Source organism: Ranitomeya imitator, chromosome 1 (genome assembly GCF_032444005.1).
Source record: "Ranitomeya imitator isolate aRanImi1 chromosome 1, aRanImi1.pri, whole genome shotgun sequence".
Taxonomy (NCBI): Eukaryota; Metazoa; Chordata; class Amphibia; order Anura; family Dendrobatidae; genus Ranitomeya; species Ranitomeya imitator.
In genome coordinates, this window is record NC_091282.1 from 325837723 (window position 1) to 325855040 (window position 17318).

The window sequence follows — 17318 nt, forward strand, 5'->3', positions numbered from 1 at the left end:
TATTAATACGGTTGCTGTTCAGCTATGTTTATATGATGAAGAATTTGGATATAGCTGAAGTTCGCCATTTTGTTTTCGTATACCGGCAGCAGTCGCTGCTAGTTTAGGCTTCAATAAAATGGCCGCCGCTAACAGATGAAGGAGACATTTCTTGTTATGGAAACAGGCGCTCTACGCTTTAGAGGCGGGTCAGGCGTCAACCAATAGGAATTGAAGATTGGCGGAAGTGTGTGACCTGCTTCTGCTGCAGATACAGTTCGGTAGTCTGCTAGTGGACTGTGTAGGGGGTGAGGTAACCGGCTGCACGGGGCGCTGTGCTTGTGGTGGGTGCTGTAATGACGCTGCTCCATGCCGCCATGAGTCTATGACATGCCTATGGGTGCGGGGGGATCTGTATAGATGGAGCAGGGCAGTGTGTGATGACACTCGCTGGGGTTGGTCGCTTTCGGGGACACTTTATTTTTCTTAGTTGCATGTATTTGAGGCTAAAAAGCATTTTTGCAACAATTTTATTAAAGTTTTGCCCTATTTAGTGTTTTCATGCTTTTTATTCCCCTGCACCTTTAACTTTGGATTGGTCTGTAGCCATAAATCAGCAGAGAAGACCTATAAAGGCTCCTGTTAGAGTGAGCTCACTGAAGGATTCTCCGATAGCTCATTCTGCAGCCAGCAATAGACAGTGTTCAGCTGGGTCACCGTAGCGTGTGGCGTAGGATGTGAGACGCTAATGACCCTCGCGTAATCCGAGTGTCTGTGCTCTGATCCTCTCGCATGCCGGAATCAGGTGGAGGAGACGGAGAAAGTAATTTCTCCATCTGCTCCATGGCCAGTCTCTGTGTATATCGGACTGCACTGGGCTGACATCTGAGTGCAGTCCGATGCTTTACACGCTCCCATAGACGTGTGTGTGAGCAGAGTCTCGCTGCCAGGCATGAGAAAATAACCGCAGCTCTGCGCTGCCCACAGCATCCGATGTAACTAGCACTCAGCCGTGTTATACGCTCGTGTGACCCCGGCCTTTCACAGAGGATACAGAAGGCAACGTTTTTACTGAAACCTGAATAGAAAAATAATGTTTGGCCCCAAATACATGTATGGAAGTAAGAAAAGATTGTTCTGAAAGATGGACAGTACTTTAATAATATAAAAAGAATTGTGGCCTACTATGTCCTGTGCTGTGGTCCCTGTGTGACATCTCATGGGTGGTGACAGCGCCATGGACTGTCCTGTACGTCCTCTTATGTCACTGAGGAGGTTTTTACCGACTTGGAGTCTTCTAGAGGATAATTGTATGGGTGGGAAACTGCAGTGCGGCCTCATCCACGCAGCCATGTCTAAACACGTATGTGAGTAATAGTATCAGTGTCATCCATGTGTTCATTTTTTACCTTATGTGTCATCCATGTGTCCCGTTTTTACCATCACTGTGTCTTGTGTGTCCGTTTTACCATCAGTGTGTAGAGATGAGCGGACACCTGGATGTTCGGGTTCGGCCTAACAGTTACAAAAAGTTTGGGTACCAGAACAGTACCGGGGCCCCATTCACTTGAATGGGGGGCCCGAGCATCCAGTGTTTGCTGCGCTGCAATGTGCATGACAGCGTGGCAAACGCCGCTTTTGATCGGCGGTGAAATCATCCCCACCAATCAGAGAGCCGCGGTTCCCACTCTGTCAGACAGCGGGAGCGCTCAGCTGTGATCAGAGGTATAAACTTTATCTCCGGTCACTGGTGTCAGCTGATGGGACTACTGATCCCATCATCCGACACTTGCTGCCGCTAATAACAGCGAGAGCAGGAGCGGTGGATGGGAGTATTCATCTGCCACTCCTGCACTGTAAATACATAAAAAAAAAAAAAACCGCGTGGGGTTCCCCCCATGTTTGACAACCAAGCTTGCTAAAGTAGACTGCTGGGGGCTGGTATTCTCAGGCTGGTAAGGGGCCATGGATATTGCCCCCCCAGCCTAAAAATAGCAGCCAGCAGCTGCCCACAAAAGGCACATCTATTAGATGCGCCAATTCTGGCACTTTGCACGTCTCTTCCCACTTGCCCTGTAGCGGTGGCAAGTGGGGTTCATATTTGAGGGGTTGATGTCACCTTTCGAGTGACATCAAACCCATGGCTTAGTAACGGAGAAGTGTCTATAAGACACCTATCCATTACTAATCCTATAGTTATATGGTAATTAAAGACACAGCCAGAATAAAGTCCTTCATTTGAAATCGCACTAAACACACTTTTCCATTTTTATTTAAACGCCTAATTCCAGCGAAGCCCTCAATCTCCTGTAATAAATGTAAAATAAAAAAACAACAATATACCATACCTGTTCGTCATTCTGTCCCATGCCGTAATTCATGTCTGGGGGATAAACCGTTTTCAACCTGGACGGTGCCAAGATGCGACCGCCCTGGCTGAAAACCACTGGTGAATGAGCTGCTGGGAATGTAGCGTCAGTGACTGGGGGTGACGTCATAGAGGTTATATGAAGCTGACGTCACTGAAGCTCCGTTTCCAGTCGGGCTCAACTGCATTGATCTTGGTGAGATCCCCGCTAGCACCGTGAGAAAAACTCACTTTTTCTCACTTGCTATGAGTGCGGACCACCGAGCGGCGCTCATAGCAATCTGTCAGTGACCACCATAGAGGTCTGCAGCAGACCACTGGTTGTCATGCCAACCCACGTAATGGGGGTCACCGATGGGCGGATTTCAAGCATGCTTGCCGGAAGCATGTGTTAAATGCCGCTGTTAGAGTTTGACATTTAACGGGTTAACAGCCGCTGGAGGATCGTGATTCCTCCCGTGGCTGTTAATGGCAAATAGCTGTTCAAAATAGCTGACGTGTGCCGGAAAAGATGTGGGCTTACCGCCGGAACCCACACCAAAGGGAGTGAGTCCGACATCTGCGTATTATTCCACCCAATGTCAGAAAGGGGTTAAGGAAGAAAAAGCAAAGGTGGAAAACTCCCTGAGGGATTGGCACTGCTGATGTTTAGTACCCTTTATGTGTGTGGCCATTGTGATCATAGCTCCCAATATCTGCATTATTTTTTTGGATTTCTTGGTTGCAGCGTTTTTTAATATATGACTTGTCTTCCATAAAAGCAGCAACAGAGCTTGTAAAAAGCCTCAGATGAATCTCCAGGATGTTCTAAGCACTCCAAACAATAAGTAAAGGTTTGGCACAGTATTCATTTGTGCTGATATGTGAAATATTCATCCTCCTTACTTGTATCTTGCAGGAAGAAGCCATGTACGTGTTTGTCACTGTGCTGGCCGCATTAGTCTTGACTTTGCTCAGAAGACGCTTCAGGAGCAGACGCCTGTGTCTTGATCCCAAACGACTGGATGGTAAAACCGTCCTCATAACAGGTGAGACTATCACACTACTAAAACAGTTATGATTTTCCAGTATTGTGAATTTTGTCCACATTATACAGTACTGTGCAAAAGTGTGGAAAAATTGCTACAAAGTAAGAATACTTTCAAAAAGGAGCAGTGTGAATAGTTTGTTTTATGGATTAACGTGAAGTCAATGAACAAAAACATAAAAATATTTGGCGTGACCGCCATTTTCCTTTTAAAACCGCATCAGTTCTTCTAGGAGAACCTTTCTAATTTTTTGGAGGCATTCGATTGGGAGGTTGTTCCAAACATCTTGGAGAAGAAGATGCAGCAGGTCAACAACCCCAAATATATAGTCAGTCATAAGTCCTGGAAGTGATTCTATGGCCTCCACAGAGCCCTGATCTCAACATCATTGAGTGCGTCTGATATTACATGAAAAGACAGAAGGATTAGCACAAGCCTACATCCACAGATGATTTGTGGTTGGCTCTCCAAGATGTTTGCAAGTGTTTGCAGCCACTGTTCTTAGTGCAGCGACATCTGAACAAAGGTAAGTTTCTCCAAAGTACCGCACTTTGAATACATAGCTGGGCACAATCCTAATGCTATTAACCTGCAGATTACACCCATGTGTACATTAATAGCATGGACTGACGCTACAAGTTCCCTTTAACTCCATCAAATGGCACATAGTGGGTGTCTTTGTTAATGGATTGTCATCTATTGGGAACACAGCAGTTGGACAATGGTGAATGATTGTGCCCAAGAATCCCTACTGATAACTAAAGCATGAAGAGACACATGTAAGAGGCCTTCTGCGCACATTTTTTATGACAGTGCATCTCTCGGATATGTTTAATCTTTTTGTTAACTTGTTTCAAGTGTACAGTTGTGCTCAAAAATTTACATACCCCGGCAGAATTTTTGCTTTGTTGGCCTTTTTTCAGAGAATATGAATGGTAACAGCAAAACTTTTTCTCCACTCATGGTTAGTGGTTTGGTGAAGCCATTTATTATCAAACTACTGTGTTTTCTCTTTTTAAATCATAATGACAACCCAAAACATCCAAATGACCCTGATCAAAAGTTCACACACACACCATTTAATACCGTGTATTGCTCACTCTAACATCAATGACAGCTTGAAGTCTTTTGTGGTAGTTGTGGATGAGATTCTTTACTTTCTCAGATGGTAAAGCTGCCCACTCTTTTTGGCAAAAAGCCTCCAGTTCCTGTAAATTCCTGGGCTGTCTAGCATGAACTGTGCGCTTGAGATCTCCCCAGAGTGGCTCAGTGATATTGAGGTCAGGAGACTGAGATGGCCACTCCAGAACCTTCACTTTGTTCTGTTGCAGCCAATGACAGGTCGACTTGGCCTTGTGTTTTGGATCGTTGTCATGTTGGAACGTCCAAGTACGTCCCATGCGCAGCTTTCGGGCTGATGATTACAAATTTGCCTCCAGTATTTGCTGATAGTGTGCTGCATTCATCTTTCCTTTAACTTTGACAAAGTTTCCTGTGCCTTTGTAGCTCACACATCCCCAAAACATCAGCATTCCATCTCCGTGCTTTACAGTAGGAATGGTGTTCCTTTCATCATAGGCCGTGTTGACCTCTCTCCAAATGTAACGTTTATGGATGCGTCCTCATGCGTCGTTTTGACGCTGCGCTGAACTGCGTCGAACGCAACATGTTTCATTTTGTTGTGGTTGGCGCAGCGTCAAAACGACGCATGTGGAGGCATCCGCATACATCTGCATGGCCTGCGTACCCAATGTTAAAGATAGAGTATGCAGGACGCATGCAGACGTAGGCGGAGCTGAAGGAAGAGGTGTGTCAGTGGGCGGGGCTTAACTGAGGTAGAAGGCTGCCATCCGCAGCCCTGCCGAACGCTAGTGTGAAACCAGCCTATGTAAACTTTTGAGCACAACTGTATGTATCTCTTGTGTATGGAACATCACTTTGTGACTCTTAAGTCCAATGATTTTTGGGGGGTTTCAAGTCTTGTGCCCTCACGAATGCAATCTTGTGCCACAACTTTTGTTTAAAAACACTATTAACCTGTAGGCTTGGGGGTCAATCTGTACATCAATAATGTTTTAAAGCTGTTCGGCTGCTGCACTGAGAGTCCCGCTACCAGCAGGAAATTAACTTTATTATTCCTGGTAGCCACCGACTGTCAGTCATACGATTGGGGCGGGGCGTCTTCAGTCACCAGCCAGTATACATTGAGCAGAGGATGTAACCACGACGTGGCACTGACTGACAGCCGGATCTGTATTGATGCACTGCTGAGCGAGCTGTCAGTCATAGTGTGGGGCGTGGTTACAGCCGCCGCTCACTGTATACTGATTGGTGACTGAAAGCCAGAGGCTAGCCAGAGGAATAACGTTAGTTTCCTAGTCCCGGTAGCGGGGCTTTCAGTGCAGCAGCCGCTCAGCTTTCGAACACTATTAATCTGCAGATTGACCCCATATCTGCAGGTTAATATGTTTTTGGGACATGACCGATACAGAGCAGTGTAATGAGATCCAGTCAGGATCGGATGTAGACCGCAGCACCCATCTGATCCTAGTGTCTTCATTAGTCGCCCATCTGAATTGTTTAGGCGGCACTTTAGCCTTTTCCTCTACTGGGTTTTTTCGTCCAGTTCGGCAGTAAATATCCTGATTTAATGCTATAAATGTAGAATAGTATTGTGAAGTGATATCTGCAGTAAATCCCCTGATGGGTATAGGGGGGTTTCACATAGCTTTGAATTCCAGATGCCTCCTGGTCAGACTTTGGCCACGACTTTGTGATACTCATTATCATCAGTATTGGCAACATATTAGTTTGCCTTTAATCCACTGACAGAGAATGTTAGTAAATGATCTCTTAATTACCCGCGTGGCCTAATCTCTATACAGTTGTCATCTCTTATTAAAGCCTCTCACTGCCTGGCACATGCTCCTGGAGTGTGTGTGGGTAGGAGGCCATGCTGGGATTTGGCCACTCTAGTCCCCACCGATGCCAAATGACCAAAACTTTTTCCAAGTGGGGCTTGTGTCCAGCGGAACGTTGCGATCGATGCCTGTGAATGAATTGGCGCTGACAGAGATGTAAGTAGCCCCATTTTCAAAAGGAAACACAGCTCTTTGTGCCTGTTGGCGGGCCGGTACAATTGTGCCACTCTACTTTACCCCGTCTCCTGGACACCAGGCACTGCTTGCCGCAGGTTCATCAACAACATGCTGAATTTCTGTGCCATTCCTACAACAAGAGGAGACTGGAAGATGTTTCTTCAATGTAGTTTTCACTTGTTTCCTTGGAAACCGATCAGCAGTTGTGCAGGGCCAAAGTGTCAAAACTGCAGATCTCTATTCATCCTGTGTATCATTCTATGGACCGAATTCACTGAAAGTAACATGGGCCAATCTGGACTCATAGTCTGAGTGAAGAGCTACTGACAATTATGGATTGGCTGGGTTGTCACCGACAGCTTGCCAGAATTTCATGTCACTAGAACCTTTAGAAATAGAAGGTAGAAGGACGTAGATCTGGGGATTTATTATGATGGAATATAGGCTGAACTGGATGGACAAATGTCTTTTTTCGGCCTTACTAACTATGTTACTATGTAAATAGATTTCCTTACAAAATTGGTGACATCTTGCACTGATTGTTAGCACAGCCGGCGTTCTCCTCCAGATCTACTTTGACAATTCTGATGATCATTATTGGAGACAAGCTTGTTGTGTGACAGTGGTGAAGTCGGATTCCTCTCCATCTGATTAGCGTCTACAGTTCTTCAGAATGCAAATCTCCAAAGCAAGTTATGTTCGCCAACCTCTTAAGTATTGTCCCTCAGGTAGTACTGTGAGATTTTATCTCTGAAGACATCAAAATTGTAAATCCAGAGTTCATGCCTGGTTTATAAATACAGGCTTTAACACCGCCCACACCATCGCTTGGCAGTTTGTGTACACTGTGCATAGGCAGAAAGCTGCCAATCAGTGGTGAGGGTGGGGTTATTAGGAGGCACAAGAGATGTATTTCTGCAGTGATAATCTCCTGCTAATAAAACATTGATTTTATTGAAGCAGGAACCTACAGCTTAGTAAGTGACGCATCACTGGAATCAGGCTCGCTTGCCCTACATCTTGCTGCTATGAAATTTCAGATTACATAGCAAAAACATGCTGGCTGTTCCTACATTTTTATACAGATAGCCATGCCCCGAGGTTCTCATTGGACTCATTGTCTCGTTAAACGTTAGGTGGGGCATCAGGAATCGGGAAAGAGACCGCCATCGCTCTGGCAAGACGTGGCGCACGTGTCCATATCACAAGTCATGATGACCAGAAAGGGGAAGCTGCTCTCCGACACATCAAAAGAGAAAGTGCCAGCATGAATGTCCGCTTCTGGAATCTAAACCTGGCGGACCTGCAAAGCATCCGCAACTTCTGTAAGGAGTTTCTGAAGAATGAGAGCCGCCTAGACATTCTTATCAACAACGACGGTAAGTGACCGAGGATCAGGAATGGGGACATGGTGAATCTACATGATATTCCCATCCCAGCTCTGTACTGCCATGCTGAGCTATGGGCTTCCATAGACAGAGCCCGGCAGTGCAGAAGGGGCGTCATTCATCCCCCTCGCTCATCACATTCAGGAGGTCCGCTTCCTCCACATCTACTCTGCTCCAGAGGAGGATTAGGATCCAGACATAAGGTAGAGGGAAACGATTGCTCAGAAAATGTGCACGTCGAGCAGATCTCCAGATGTCATGTGCTCAGGGCCCTCCTTTTACCACTCAGTAAGTGTGTGAAGAAATGACACTGGCCTCCATATCTCGCACACGAGTCTTCAGTGTGGTGACAGCAGCTATGTGTGTAGTTATGGATGAACCGTAGTAGTGTTGGCATTCTTGTAGATCCTTGCAAAAAGCGTCATTACCCAAAAAGAGACTCTAAATGACCATTGCTAAACGGCATGGGATATAGTATGGGACACTGATCCTAACCGTCTCCTTGTCCTCGAATGTTACCTTTTTGGCCAAGGGGCATCATGATCCAACAGTGACCACATGGTGCCTGTTGGCTAATTGGTCGGCATTAGAATATATTGTTTCATTGTGAGAGTGACTTTATAGATAAACCGTATAAAAGGGTGGTCTGGTGACTGTGCCCGCACCCCTTTTGCACCATTACAGGTCTAATGACACACAGCTGCATTATCCATTAAAGTAGCCATTGTTTTCTGTTTTCTCTGCCCTCCCTACATGTATGAATCTGACTAATTACTGGCATTTAAATGAGGTGCGCTGCAGTTACAAATGACAGTAATCTGCTTCAATAACACAAATGGCCACTAGATGGGGCTAGAGGATTGGTTGCAGTGACCTCCGGCTCCTACAGTGCTGCGCTGCTTCTGCCCTGACTATAAGGCGATGTGCACACGTTGCGGAATGGGGTGCAGAATTAGCTGTGGATTTTGTGCGATTTTAACGCGGATTTGATGCGGATTTTCTGCGGTTTTTACCACTGCGTATTTCTATTATGGAAGGGTGCAGAAACGCTGCAGATCCGCACAAAAGAAGTGACATGCACTTTACATCCGCAGCGTTTCCACGTGGATTTTTCCGCACCATCTGCACAGCTTTTTTTTAACATTGATTTACATTGTATGGTAACTCACAGTGCAGTTCTGCAGCGTTTCTGCACGGAAAAATCTGCTGCGGATCCGCACTAAATCCGCATCGTGTGCACACAGCCTAAGGACACATCATCCATCGTGTTCACGGGATTCTTGGTGTTTTCAGTGATGTAAGGGAAGCAGCAGAACTATAGGTAACAGCAAAACAATCACATGCAGTACTCATTGCAACCCATACATTGGTTTTAACGCAAGGTTTTTTTTCTTGCTTGTTTATTTTTTTTATTTGAAAAGCATGTATTTATCCTTTGCTTTGTCCCATTTTTTTTTTATATATATAAAATTTTTACAAATGATAGAAAGTTAATCACCTATTAGGGAATAAAAATACTAGTGTAGAGCACATGTTAATAACAAATAGTCAGCCAGCCTGTGAGAACCAAAATAACTGGATCTCACAGACCAGCGTACTCTAGGGCAGAGGTGTCAAACTGCATTCCTCGAGGGCCGCAAACAGGTCATGTTTTCAGGATTTCCTTGTAGGTGATAATTTAATCACCTGCACAGAATGATTCCAGCACCTTGTGCAATACAAGGAAATCCTGAAAACATGACCTGTTTGCAGCCCTCGAGGAATGCAGTTTGACACATCTGCTCTAGGGTGATCACATGACCTCAGGGTACCATGGTAACCATCGGGACCCGCAATTATCATCGTGGGGGTCCGATGGTTACTAGGGGGTCTTGTGACCCCCTGGTAACAAAGTAAATACTGCTGTCGCAATTGACAGTGGTATTTAAAGGGAACCTGTCACCTGAATTTGGCGGGACCGGTTTTCGGTCATATGGGCGGAGTTTTTGGGTGTTTGATTCACCCTTTCCGTACCCGCTGGCCGCAATATTGGATTGAAGTTCATTCTCTGTCCTCCGTAGTACACGCCTGTGCAAGGCGTATCAGCGGTTTTTAACGGGTTAAGAGACATCTAACCTGGGAGAACCTAAGAGTTGCCAATGCTTAGGGGTTTCAAGGCTCACATGTCTTTTCCAAGAGTTTAAAAGATTTTCATTCATTATGTCGTTATTAGTCTTATCTTGACTTAAGAAAATATAAACAGTGCTATTTTTTCCCGATGATAAGGGCTTATTTACACGGCAGTATTTTTCATCAGTGGATGTATGGCAAAAGAAAGGAGAACAACGTACAGAGAAAAACTATAATTGAAAGAATGACACCTGTTGTGTGTTTTGGAGACATTCATACAAATACTGATGAAATACTGATGTGTGAATGAGGCCTAAGAGGTAGTTTTACAAATGGGGAGAAATAAAGGGAATCTGTCACCACATTTGACGTTCCTAACCCATTAATATGTGCATACAGTCTATATACTGCTGAAAACAGTCCTACCTGTGTGTCTCATATCAGGTGTGGTGTTGTTGAGAAATCATCTTCTATCATTTTATATAAGTGACCTCTTCCATTCTCTGGGGAGGATGGTGCCTAGAATATAACTCTGCCTCCAGAGCTTATTTTACATGAAGGGGAGTTACCAGTGTGACGTGTAATGGCTTCTAGTATTACCAGTGTGACGTGTAATGGCTTCTAGTATTACCAGTGTGATGTGTAATGGCTTCTAGTATTACCAGTGTGATGTGTAGTGATTACCAGTGTGACGTGTAATGGCTTCTAGTATTACCAGTGTGATGTGTAATGGCTTCTAGTATTACCAGTGTGATGTGTAATGGCTTCTAGTATTACCAGTGTGATGTGTAATGGTTACCAGTGTGACGTGTAATGGCTTCTAGTATTACCAGCGTGATGTGTAATGGCTTCTAGTATTACCAGTGTGACGTGTAATGGCTTCTAGTATTACCAGCGTGATGTGTAATGGCTTCTAGTATTACCAGTGTGACGTGTAATGGCTTCTAGTATTACCAGTGTGATGTGTAATGGCTTCTAGTATTACCAGTGTGACGTGTAATGGCTTCTAGTATTACCAGTGTGACGTGTAATGGCTTCTAGTATTACCAGTGTGATGTGTAATGGCTTCTAGTATTACCAGCGTGATGTGTAGTGATTACCAGTGTGACGTGTAATGGCTTCTAGTATTACCAGTGTGATGTGTAATGGCTTCTAGTATTACCAGTGTGATGTGTAATGGCTTCTAGTATTACCAGTGTGATGTGTAATGGCTTCTAGTATTACCAGTGTGATGTGTAATGGCTTCTAGTATTACCAGTGTGATGTGTAATGGCTTCTAGTATTACCAGTGTGACGTGTAATGATTACCAGTGTGACGTGTAATGGCTTCTAGTATTACCAGTGTGACGTGTAATGGCTTCTAGTATTACCAGTGTGATGTGTAATGGCTTCTAGTATTACCAGTGTGACGTGTAATGGCTTCTAGTATTACCAGTGTGACGTGTAATGGCTTCTAGTATTACCAGTGTGATGTGTAATGGCTTCTAGTATTACCAGCGTGATGTGTAGTGATTACCAGTGTGACGTGTAATGGCTTCTAGTATTACCAGTGTGATGTGTAATGGCTTCTAGTATTACCAGTGTGATGTGTAATGGCTTCTAGTATTACCAGTGTGATGTGTAATGGCTTCTAGTATTACCAGTGTGATGTGTAGTGGTTACCAGTGTGACGTGTAATGGCTTCTAGTATTACCAGTGTGATGTGTAATGGCTTCTAGTATTACCAGTGTGATGTGTAATGGCTTCTAGTATTACCAGTGTGATGTGTAATGGTTACCAGTGTGACGTGTAATGGCTTCTAGTATTACCAGCGTGATGTGTAATGGCTTCTAGTATTACCAGTGTGACGTGTAATGGCTTCTAGTATTACCAGCGTGATGTGTAATGGCTTCTAGTATTACCAGTGTGACGTGTAATGGCTTCTAGTATTACCAGTGTGATGTGTAATGGCTTCTAGTATTACCAGTGTGACGTGTAATGGCTTCTAGTATTACCAGTGTGACGTGTAATGGCTTCTAGTATTACCAGTGTGATGTGTAATGGCTTCTAGTATTACCAGCGTGATGTGTAGTGATTACCAGTGTGACGTGTAATGGCTTCTAGTATTACCAGTGTGATGTGTAATGGCTTCTAGTATTACCAGTGTGATGTGTAATGGCTTCTAGTATTACCAGTGTGATGTGTAATGGCTTCTAGTATTACCAGTGTGATGTGTAATGGCTTCTAGTATTACCAGTGTGATGTGTAATGGCTTCTAGTATTACCAGTGTGATGTGTAATGATTACCAGTGTGATGTGTAATGGCTTCTAGTATTACCAGTGTGACGTGTAATGGCTTCTAGTATTACCAGTGTGATGTGTAATGGCTTCTAGTATTACCAGTGTGATGTGTAATGGCTTCTAGTATTACCAGTGTGATGTGTAGTGATTACCAGTGTGATGTGTAATGGCTTCTAGTATTACCAGTGTGATGTGTAATGATTACCAGTGTGATGTGTAATGGCTTCTAGTATTACCAGTGTGACGTGTAATGGCTTCTAGTATTACCAGTGTGATGTGTAATGGCTTCTAGTATTACCAGTGTGACGTGTAATGGCTTCTAGTATTACCAGTGTGATGTGTAATGGCTTCTAGTATTACCAGTGTGATGTGTAATGGCTTCTAGTATTACCAGTGTGATGTGTAATGATTACCAGTGTGATGTGTAATGGCTTCTAGTATTACCAGTGTGATGTGTAATGGCTTCTAGTATTACCAGTGTGATGTGTAATGGCTTCTAGTATTACCAGTGTGATGTGTAATGGCTTCTAGTATTACCAGTGTGACGTGTAATGGCTTCTAGTATTACCAGTGTGACGTGTAATGGCTTCTAGTATTACCAGTGTGATGTGTAATGGCTTCTAGTATTACCAGTGTGATGTGTAATGATTACCAGTGTGATGTGTAATGGCTTCTAGTATTACCAGTGTGACGTGTAATGGCTTCTAGTATTACCAGTGTGACGTGTAATGGCTTCTAGTATTACCAGTGTGATGTGTAATGGCTTCTAGTATTACCAGTGTGATGTGTAATGATTACCAGTGTGATGTGTAATGGCTTCTAGTATTACCAGTGTGACGTGTAATGGCTTCTAGTATTACCAGCGTGATGTGTAATGGCTTCTAGTATTACCAGCGTGATGTGTAATGGCTTCTAGTATTACCAGCGTGATGTGTAATGGCTTCTAGTATTACCAGTGTGACGTGTAATGGCTTCTAGTATTACCAGTGTGATGTGTAATGGCTTCTAGTATTACCAGTGTGACGTGTAATGGCTTCTAGTATTACCAGTGTGATGTGTAATGGCTTCTAGTATTACCAGTGTGATGTGTAATGATTACCAGTGTGATGTGTAATGGCTTCTAGTATTACCAGTGTGATGTGTAATGGCTTCTAGTATTACCAGTGTGATGTGTAATGGCTTCTAGTATTACCAGTGTGATGTGTAGTGATTACCAGTGTGATGTGTAATGGCTTCTAGTATTACCAGTGTGATGTGTAATGATTACCAGTGTGATGTGTAATGGCTTCTAGTATTACCAGTGTGACGTGTAATGGCTTCTAGTATTACCAGTGTGATGTGTAATGGCTTCTAGTATTACCAGTGTGACGTGTAATGGCTTCTAGTATTACCAGTGTGATGTGTAATGGCTTCTAGTATTACCAGTGTGATGTGTAATGGCTTCTAGTATTACCAGTGTGATGTGTAATGATTACCAGTGTGATGTGTAATGGCTTCTAGTATTACCAGTGTGATGTGTAATGGCTTCTAGTATTACCAGTGTGATGTGTAATGGCTTCTAGTATTACCAGTGTGATGTGTAATGGCTTCTAGTATTACCAGTGTGACGTGTAATGGCTTCTAGTATTACCAGTGTGACGTGTAATGGCTTCTAGTATTACCAGTGTGATGTGTAATGGCTTCTAGTATTACCAGTGTGATGTGTAATGATTACCAGTGTGATGTGTAATGGCTTCTAGTATTACCAGTGTGACGTGTAATGGCTTCTAGTATTACCAGTGTGACGTGTAATGGCTTCTAGTATTACCAGTGTGATGTGTAATGATTACCAGTGTGATGTGTAATGGCTTCTAGTATTACCAGTGTGACGTGTAATGGCTTCTAGTATTACCAGCGTGATGTGTAATGGCTTCTAGTATTACCAGCGTGATGTGTAATGGCTTCTAGTATTACCAGCGTGATGTGTAATGGCTTCTAGTATTACCAGTGTGACGTGTAATGGCTTCTAGTATTACCAGTGTGATGTGTAATGGCTTCTAGTATTACCAGTGTGACGTGTAATGGCTTCTAGTATTACCAGTGTGATGTGTAATGGCTTCTAGTATTACCAGTGTGACGTGTAATGGCTTCTAGTATTACCAGTGTGATGTGTAATGGCTTCTAGTATTACCAGTGTGATGTGTAATGGCTTCTAGTATTACCAGTGTGATGTGTAATGGCTTCTAGTATTACCAGTGTGATGTGTAATGGCTTCTAGTATTACCAGTGTGATGTGTAATGGCTTCTAGTATTACCAGTGTGACGTGTAATGGCTTCTAGTATTACCAGTGTGATGTGTAATGGCTTCTAGTATTACCAGTGTGATGTGTAATGATTACCAGTGTGATGTGTAATGGCTTCTAGTATTACCAGTGTGACGTGTAATGGCTTCTAGTATTACCAGTGTGATGTGTAATGATTACCAGTGTGATGTGTAATGGCTTCTAGTATTACCAGTGTGATGTGTAATGATTACCAGTGTGATGTGTAATGGCTTCTAGTATTACCAGTGTGACGTGTAATGGCTTCTAGTATTACCAGTGTGATGTGTAATGGCTTCTAGTATTACCAGTGTGACGTGTAATGGCTTCTAGTATTACCAGTGTGATGTGTAATGATTACCAGTGTGATGTGTAATGGCTTCTAGTATTACCAGTGTGATGTGTAATGATTACCAGTGTGATGTGTAATGGCTTCTAGTATTACCAGTGTGACGTGTAATGGCTTCTAGTATTACCAGTGTGATGTGTAATGGCTTCTAGTATTACCAGTGTGATGTGTAATGGCTTCTAGTATTACCAGTGTGATGTGTAATGATTACCAGTGTGATGTGTAATGGCTTCTAGTATTACCAGTGTGACGTGTAATGGCTTCTAGTATTACCAGTGTGATGTGTAATGGCTTCTAGTATTACCAGTGTGATGTGTAATGGCTTCTAGTATTACCAGTGTGATGTGTAATGATTACCAGTGTGATGTGTAATGGCTTCTAGTATTACCAGTGTGATGTGTAATGGCTTCTAGTATTACCAGTGTGACGTGTAATGGCTTCTAGTATTACCAGTGTGACGTGTAATGGCTTCTAGTATTACCAGTGTGATGTGTAATGGCTTCTAGTATTACCAGTGTGATGTGTAATGATTACCAGTGTGATGTGTAATGGCTTCTAGTATTACCAGTGTGATGTGTAATGGCTTCTAGTATTACCAGTGTGATGTGTAATGGCTTCTAGTATTACCAGTGTGATGTGTAATGGCTTCTAGTATTACCAGTGTGATGTGTAATGGCTTCTAGTATTACCAGCGTGATGTGTAGTGATTACCAGTGTGATGTGTAATGGCTTCTAGTATTACCAGCGTGATGTGTAGTGGTTACCAGTGTGACGTGTAATGGCTTCTAGTATTACCAGCGTGATGTGTAATGGCTTCTAGTATTACCAGCGTGATGTGTAATGGCTTCTAGTATTACCAGTGTGACGTGTAATGGCTTCTAGTATTACCAGCGTGATGTGTAGTGGTTACCAGTGTGACGTGTAATGGCTTCTAGTATTACCAGCGTGATGTGTAGTGGTTACCAGTGTGACGTGTAATGGCTTCTAGTATTACCAGTGTGATGTGTAGTGGTTACCAGTGTGACGTGTAATGGCTTCTAGTATTACCAGCGTGATGTGTAGTGATTACCAGTGTGATGTGTAATGGCTTCTAGTATTACCAGTGTGACGTGTAATGGCTTCTAGTATTACCAGTGTGATGTGTAATGGCTTCTAGTATTACCAGTGTGATGTGTAATGATTACCAGTGTGATGTGTAATGGCTTCTAGTATTACCAGTGTGACGTGTAATGGCTTCTAGTATTACCAGTGTGATGTGTAATGGCTTCTAGTATTACCAGTGTGATGTGTAGTGGTTACCAGTGTGACGTGTAATGGCTTCTAGTATTACCAGCGTGATGTGTAGTGGTTACCAGTGTGACGTGTAATGGCTTCTAGTATTACCAGCGTGATGTGTAGTGATTACCAGTGTGATGTGTAATGGCTTCTAGTATTACCAGTGTGATGTGTAGTGGTTACCAGTGTGACGTGTAATGGCTTCTAGTATTACCAGCGTGATGTGTAGTGGTTACCAGTGTGACGTGTAATGGCTTCTAGTATTACCAGCGTGATGTGTAGTGGTTACCAGTGTGACGTGTAATGGCTTCTAGTATTACCAGTGTGATGTGTAGTGGTTACCAGTGTGATGTGTAATGGCTTCTAGTATTACCAGTGTGATGTGTAATGGCTTCTAGTATTACCAGTGTGATGTGTAGTGGTTACCAGTGTGACGTGTAATGGCTTCTAGTATTACCAGCGTGATGTGTAGTGGTTACCAGTGTGACGTGTAATGGCTTCTAGTATTACCAGTGTGATGTGTAGTGGTTACCAGTGTGACGTGTAATGGCTTCTAGTATTACCAGCGTGATGTGTAGTGATTACCAGTGTGATGTGTAATGGCTTCTAGTATTACCAGTGTGACGTGTAATGGCTTCTAGTATTACCAGTGTGATGTGTAATGGCTTCTAGTATTACCAGTGTGATGTGTAATGATTACCAGTGTGATGTGTAATGGCTTCTAGTATTACCAGTGTGACGTGTAATGGCTTCTAGTATTACCAGTGTGATGTGTAATGGCTTCTAGTATTACCAGTGTGATGTGTAGTGGTTACCAGTGTGACGTGTAATGGCTTCTAGTATTACCAGCGTGATGTGTAGTGGTTACCAGTGTGACGTGTAATGGCTTCTAGTATTACCAGCGTGATGTGTAGTGATTACCAGTGTGATGTGTAATGGCTTCTAGTATTACCAGTGTGATGTGTAGTGGTTACCAGTGTGACGTGTAATGGCTTCTAGTATTACCAGCGTGATGTGTAGTGGTTACCAGTGTGACGTGTAATGGCTTCTAGTATTACCAGCGTGATGTGTAGTGATTACCAGTGTGATGTGTAATGGCTTCTAGTATTACCAGTGTGATGTGTAATGACTTCTAGTATTCCAA

The 17318-nt window shown here is 43.4% G+C and overlaps 1 protein-coding gene across 5 annotated transcripts in view; it reads left to right on the forward strand.

Annotated features, from left to right (window-relative positions):
- LOC138670995 (retinol dehydrogenase 12-like) overlaps positions 1-17318 on the forward strand; it is a 323796-nt gene that overhangs the window by 16729 nt on the left and 289749 nt on the right. For 3 of the 5 annotated variants that reach the window (XR_011319408.1, XM_069758826.1, XM_069758835.1), the window contains exons 2-3: positions 3246-3375; positions 7610-7852. Coding sequence is in view for 4 of the 5 variants with exons in the window: in XM_069758826.1 (XP_069614927.1) it covers positions 3246-3375; positions 7610-7852 (373 nt within the window). In the remaining variant the exon portion in view is untranslated. Of the gene's footprint in view, positions 1-209; positions 324-3245; positions 3376-7609; positions 7853-17318 lie in introns of those variants that run through there. The other 2 variants (XM_069758853.1, XM_069758843.1) reach the window with 2 other exon arrangements.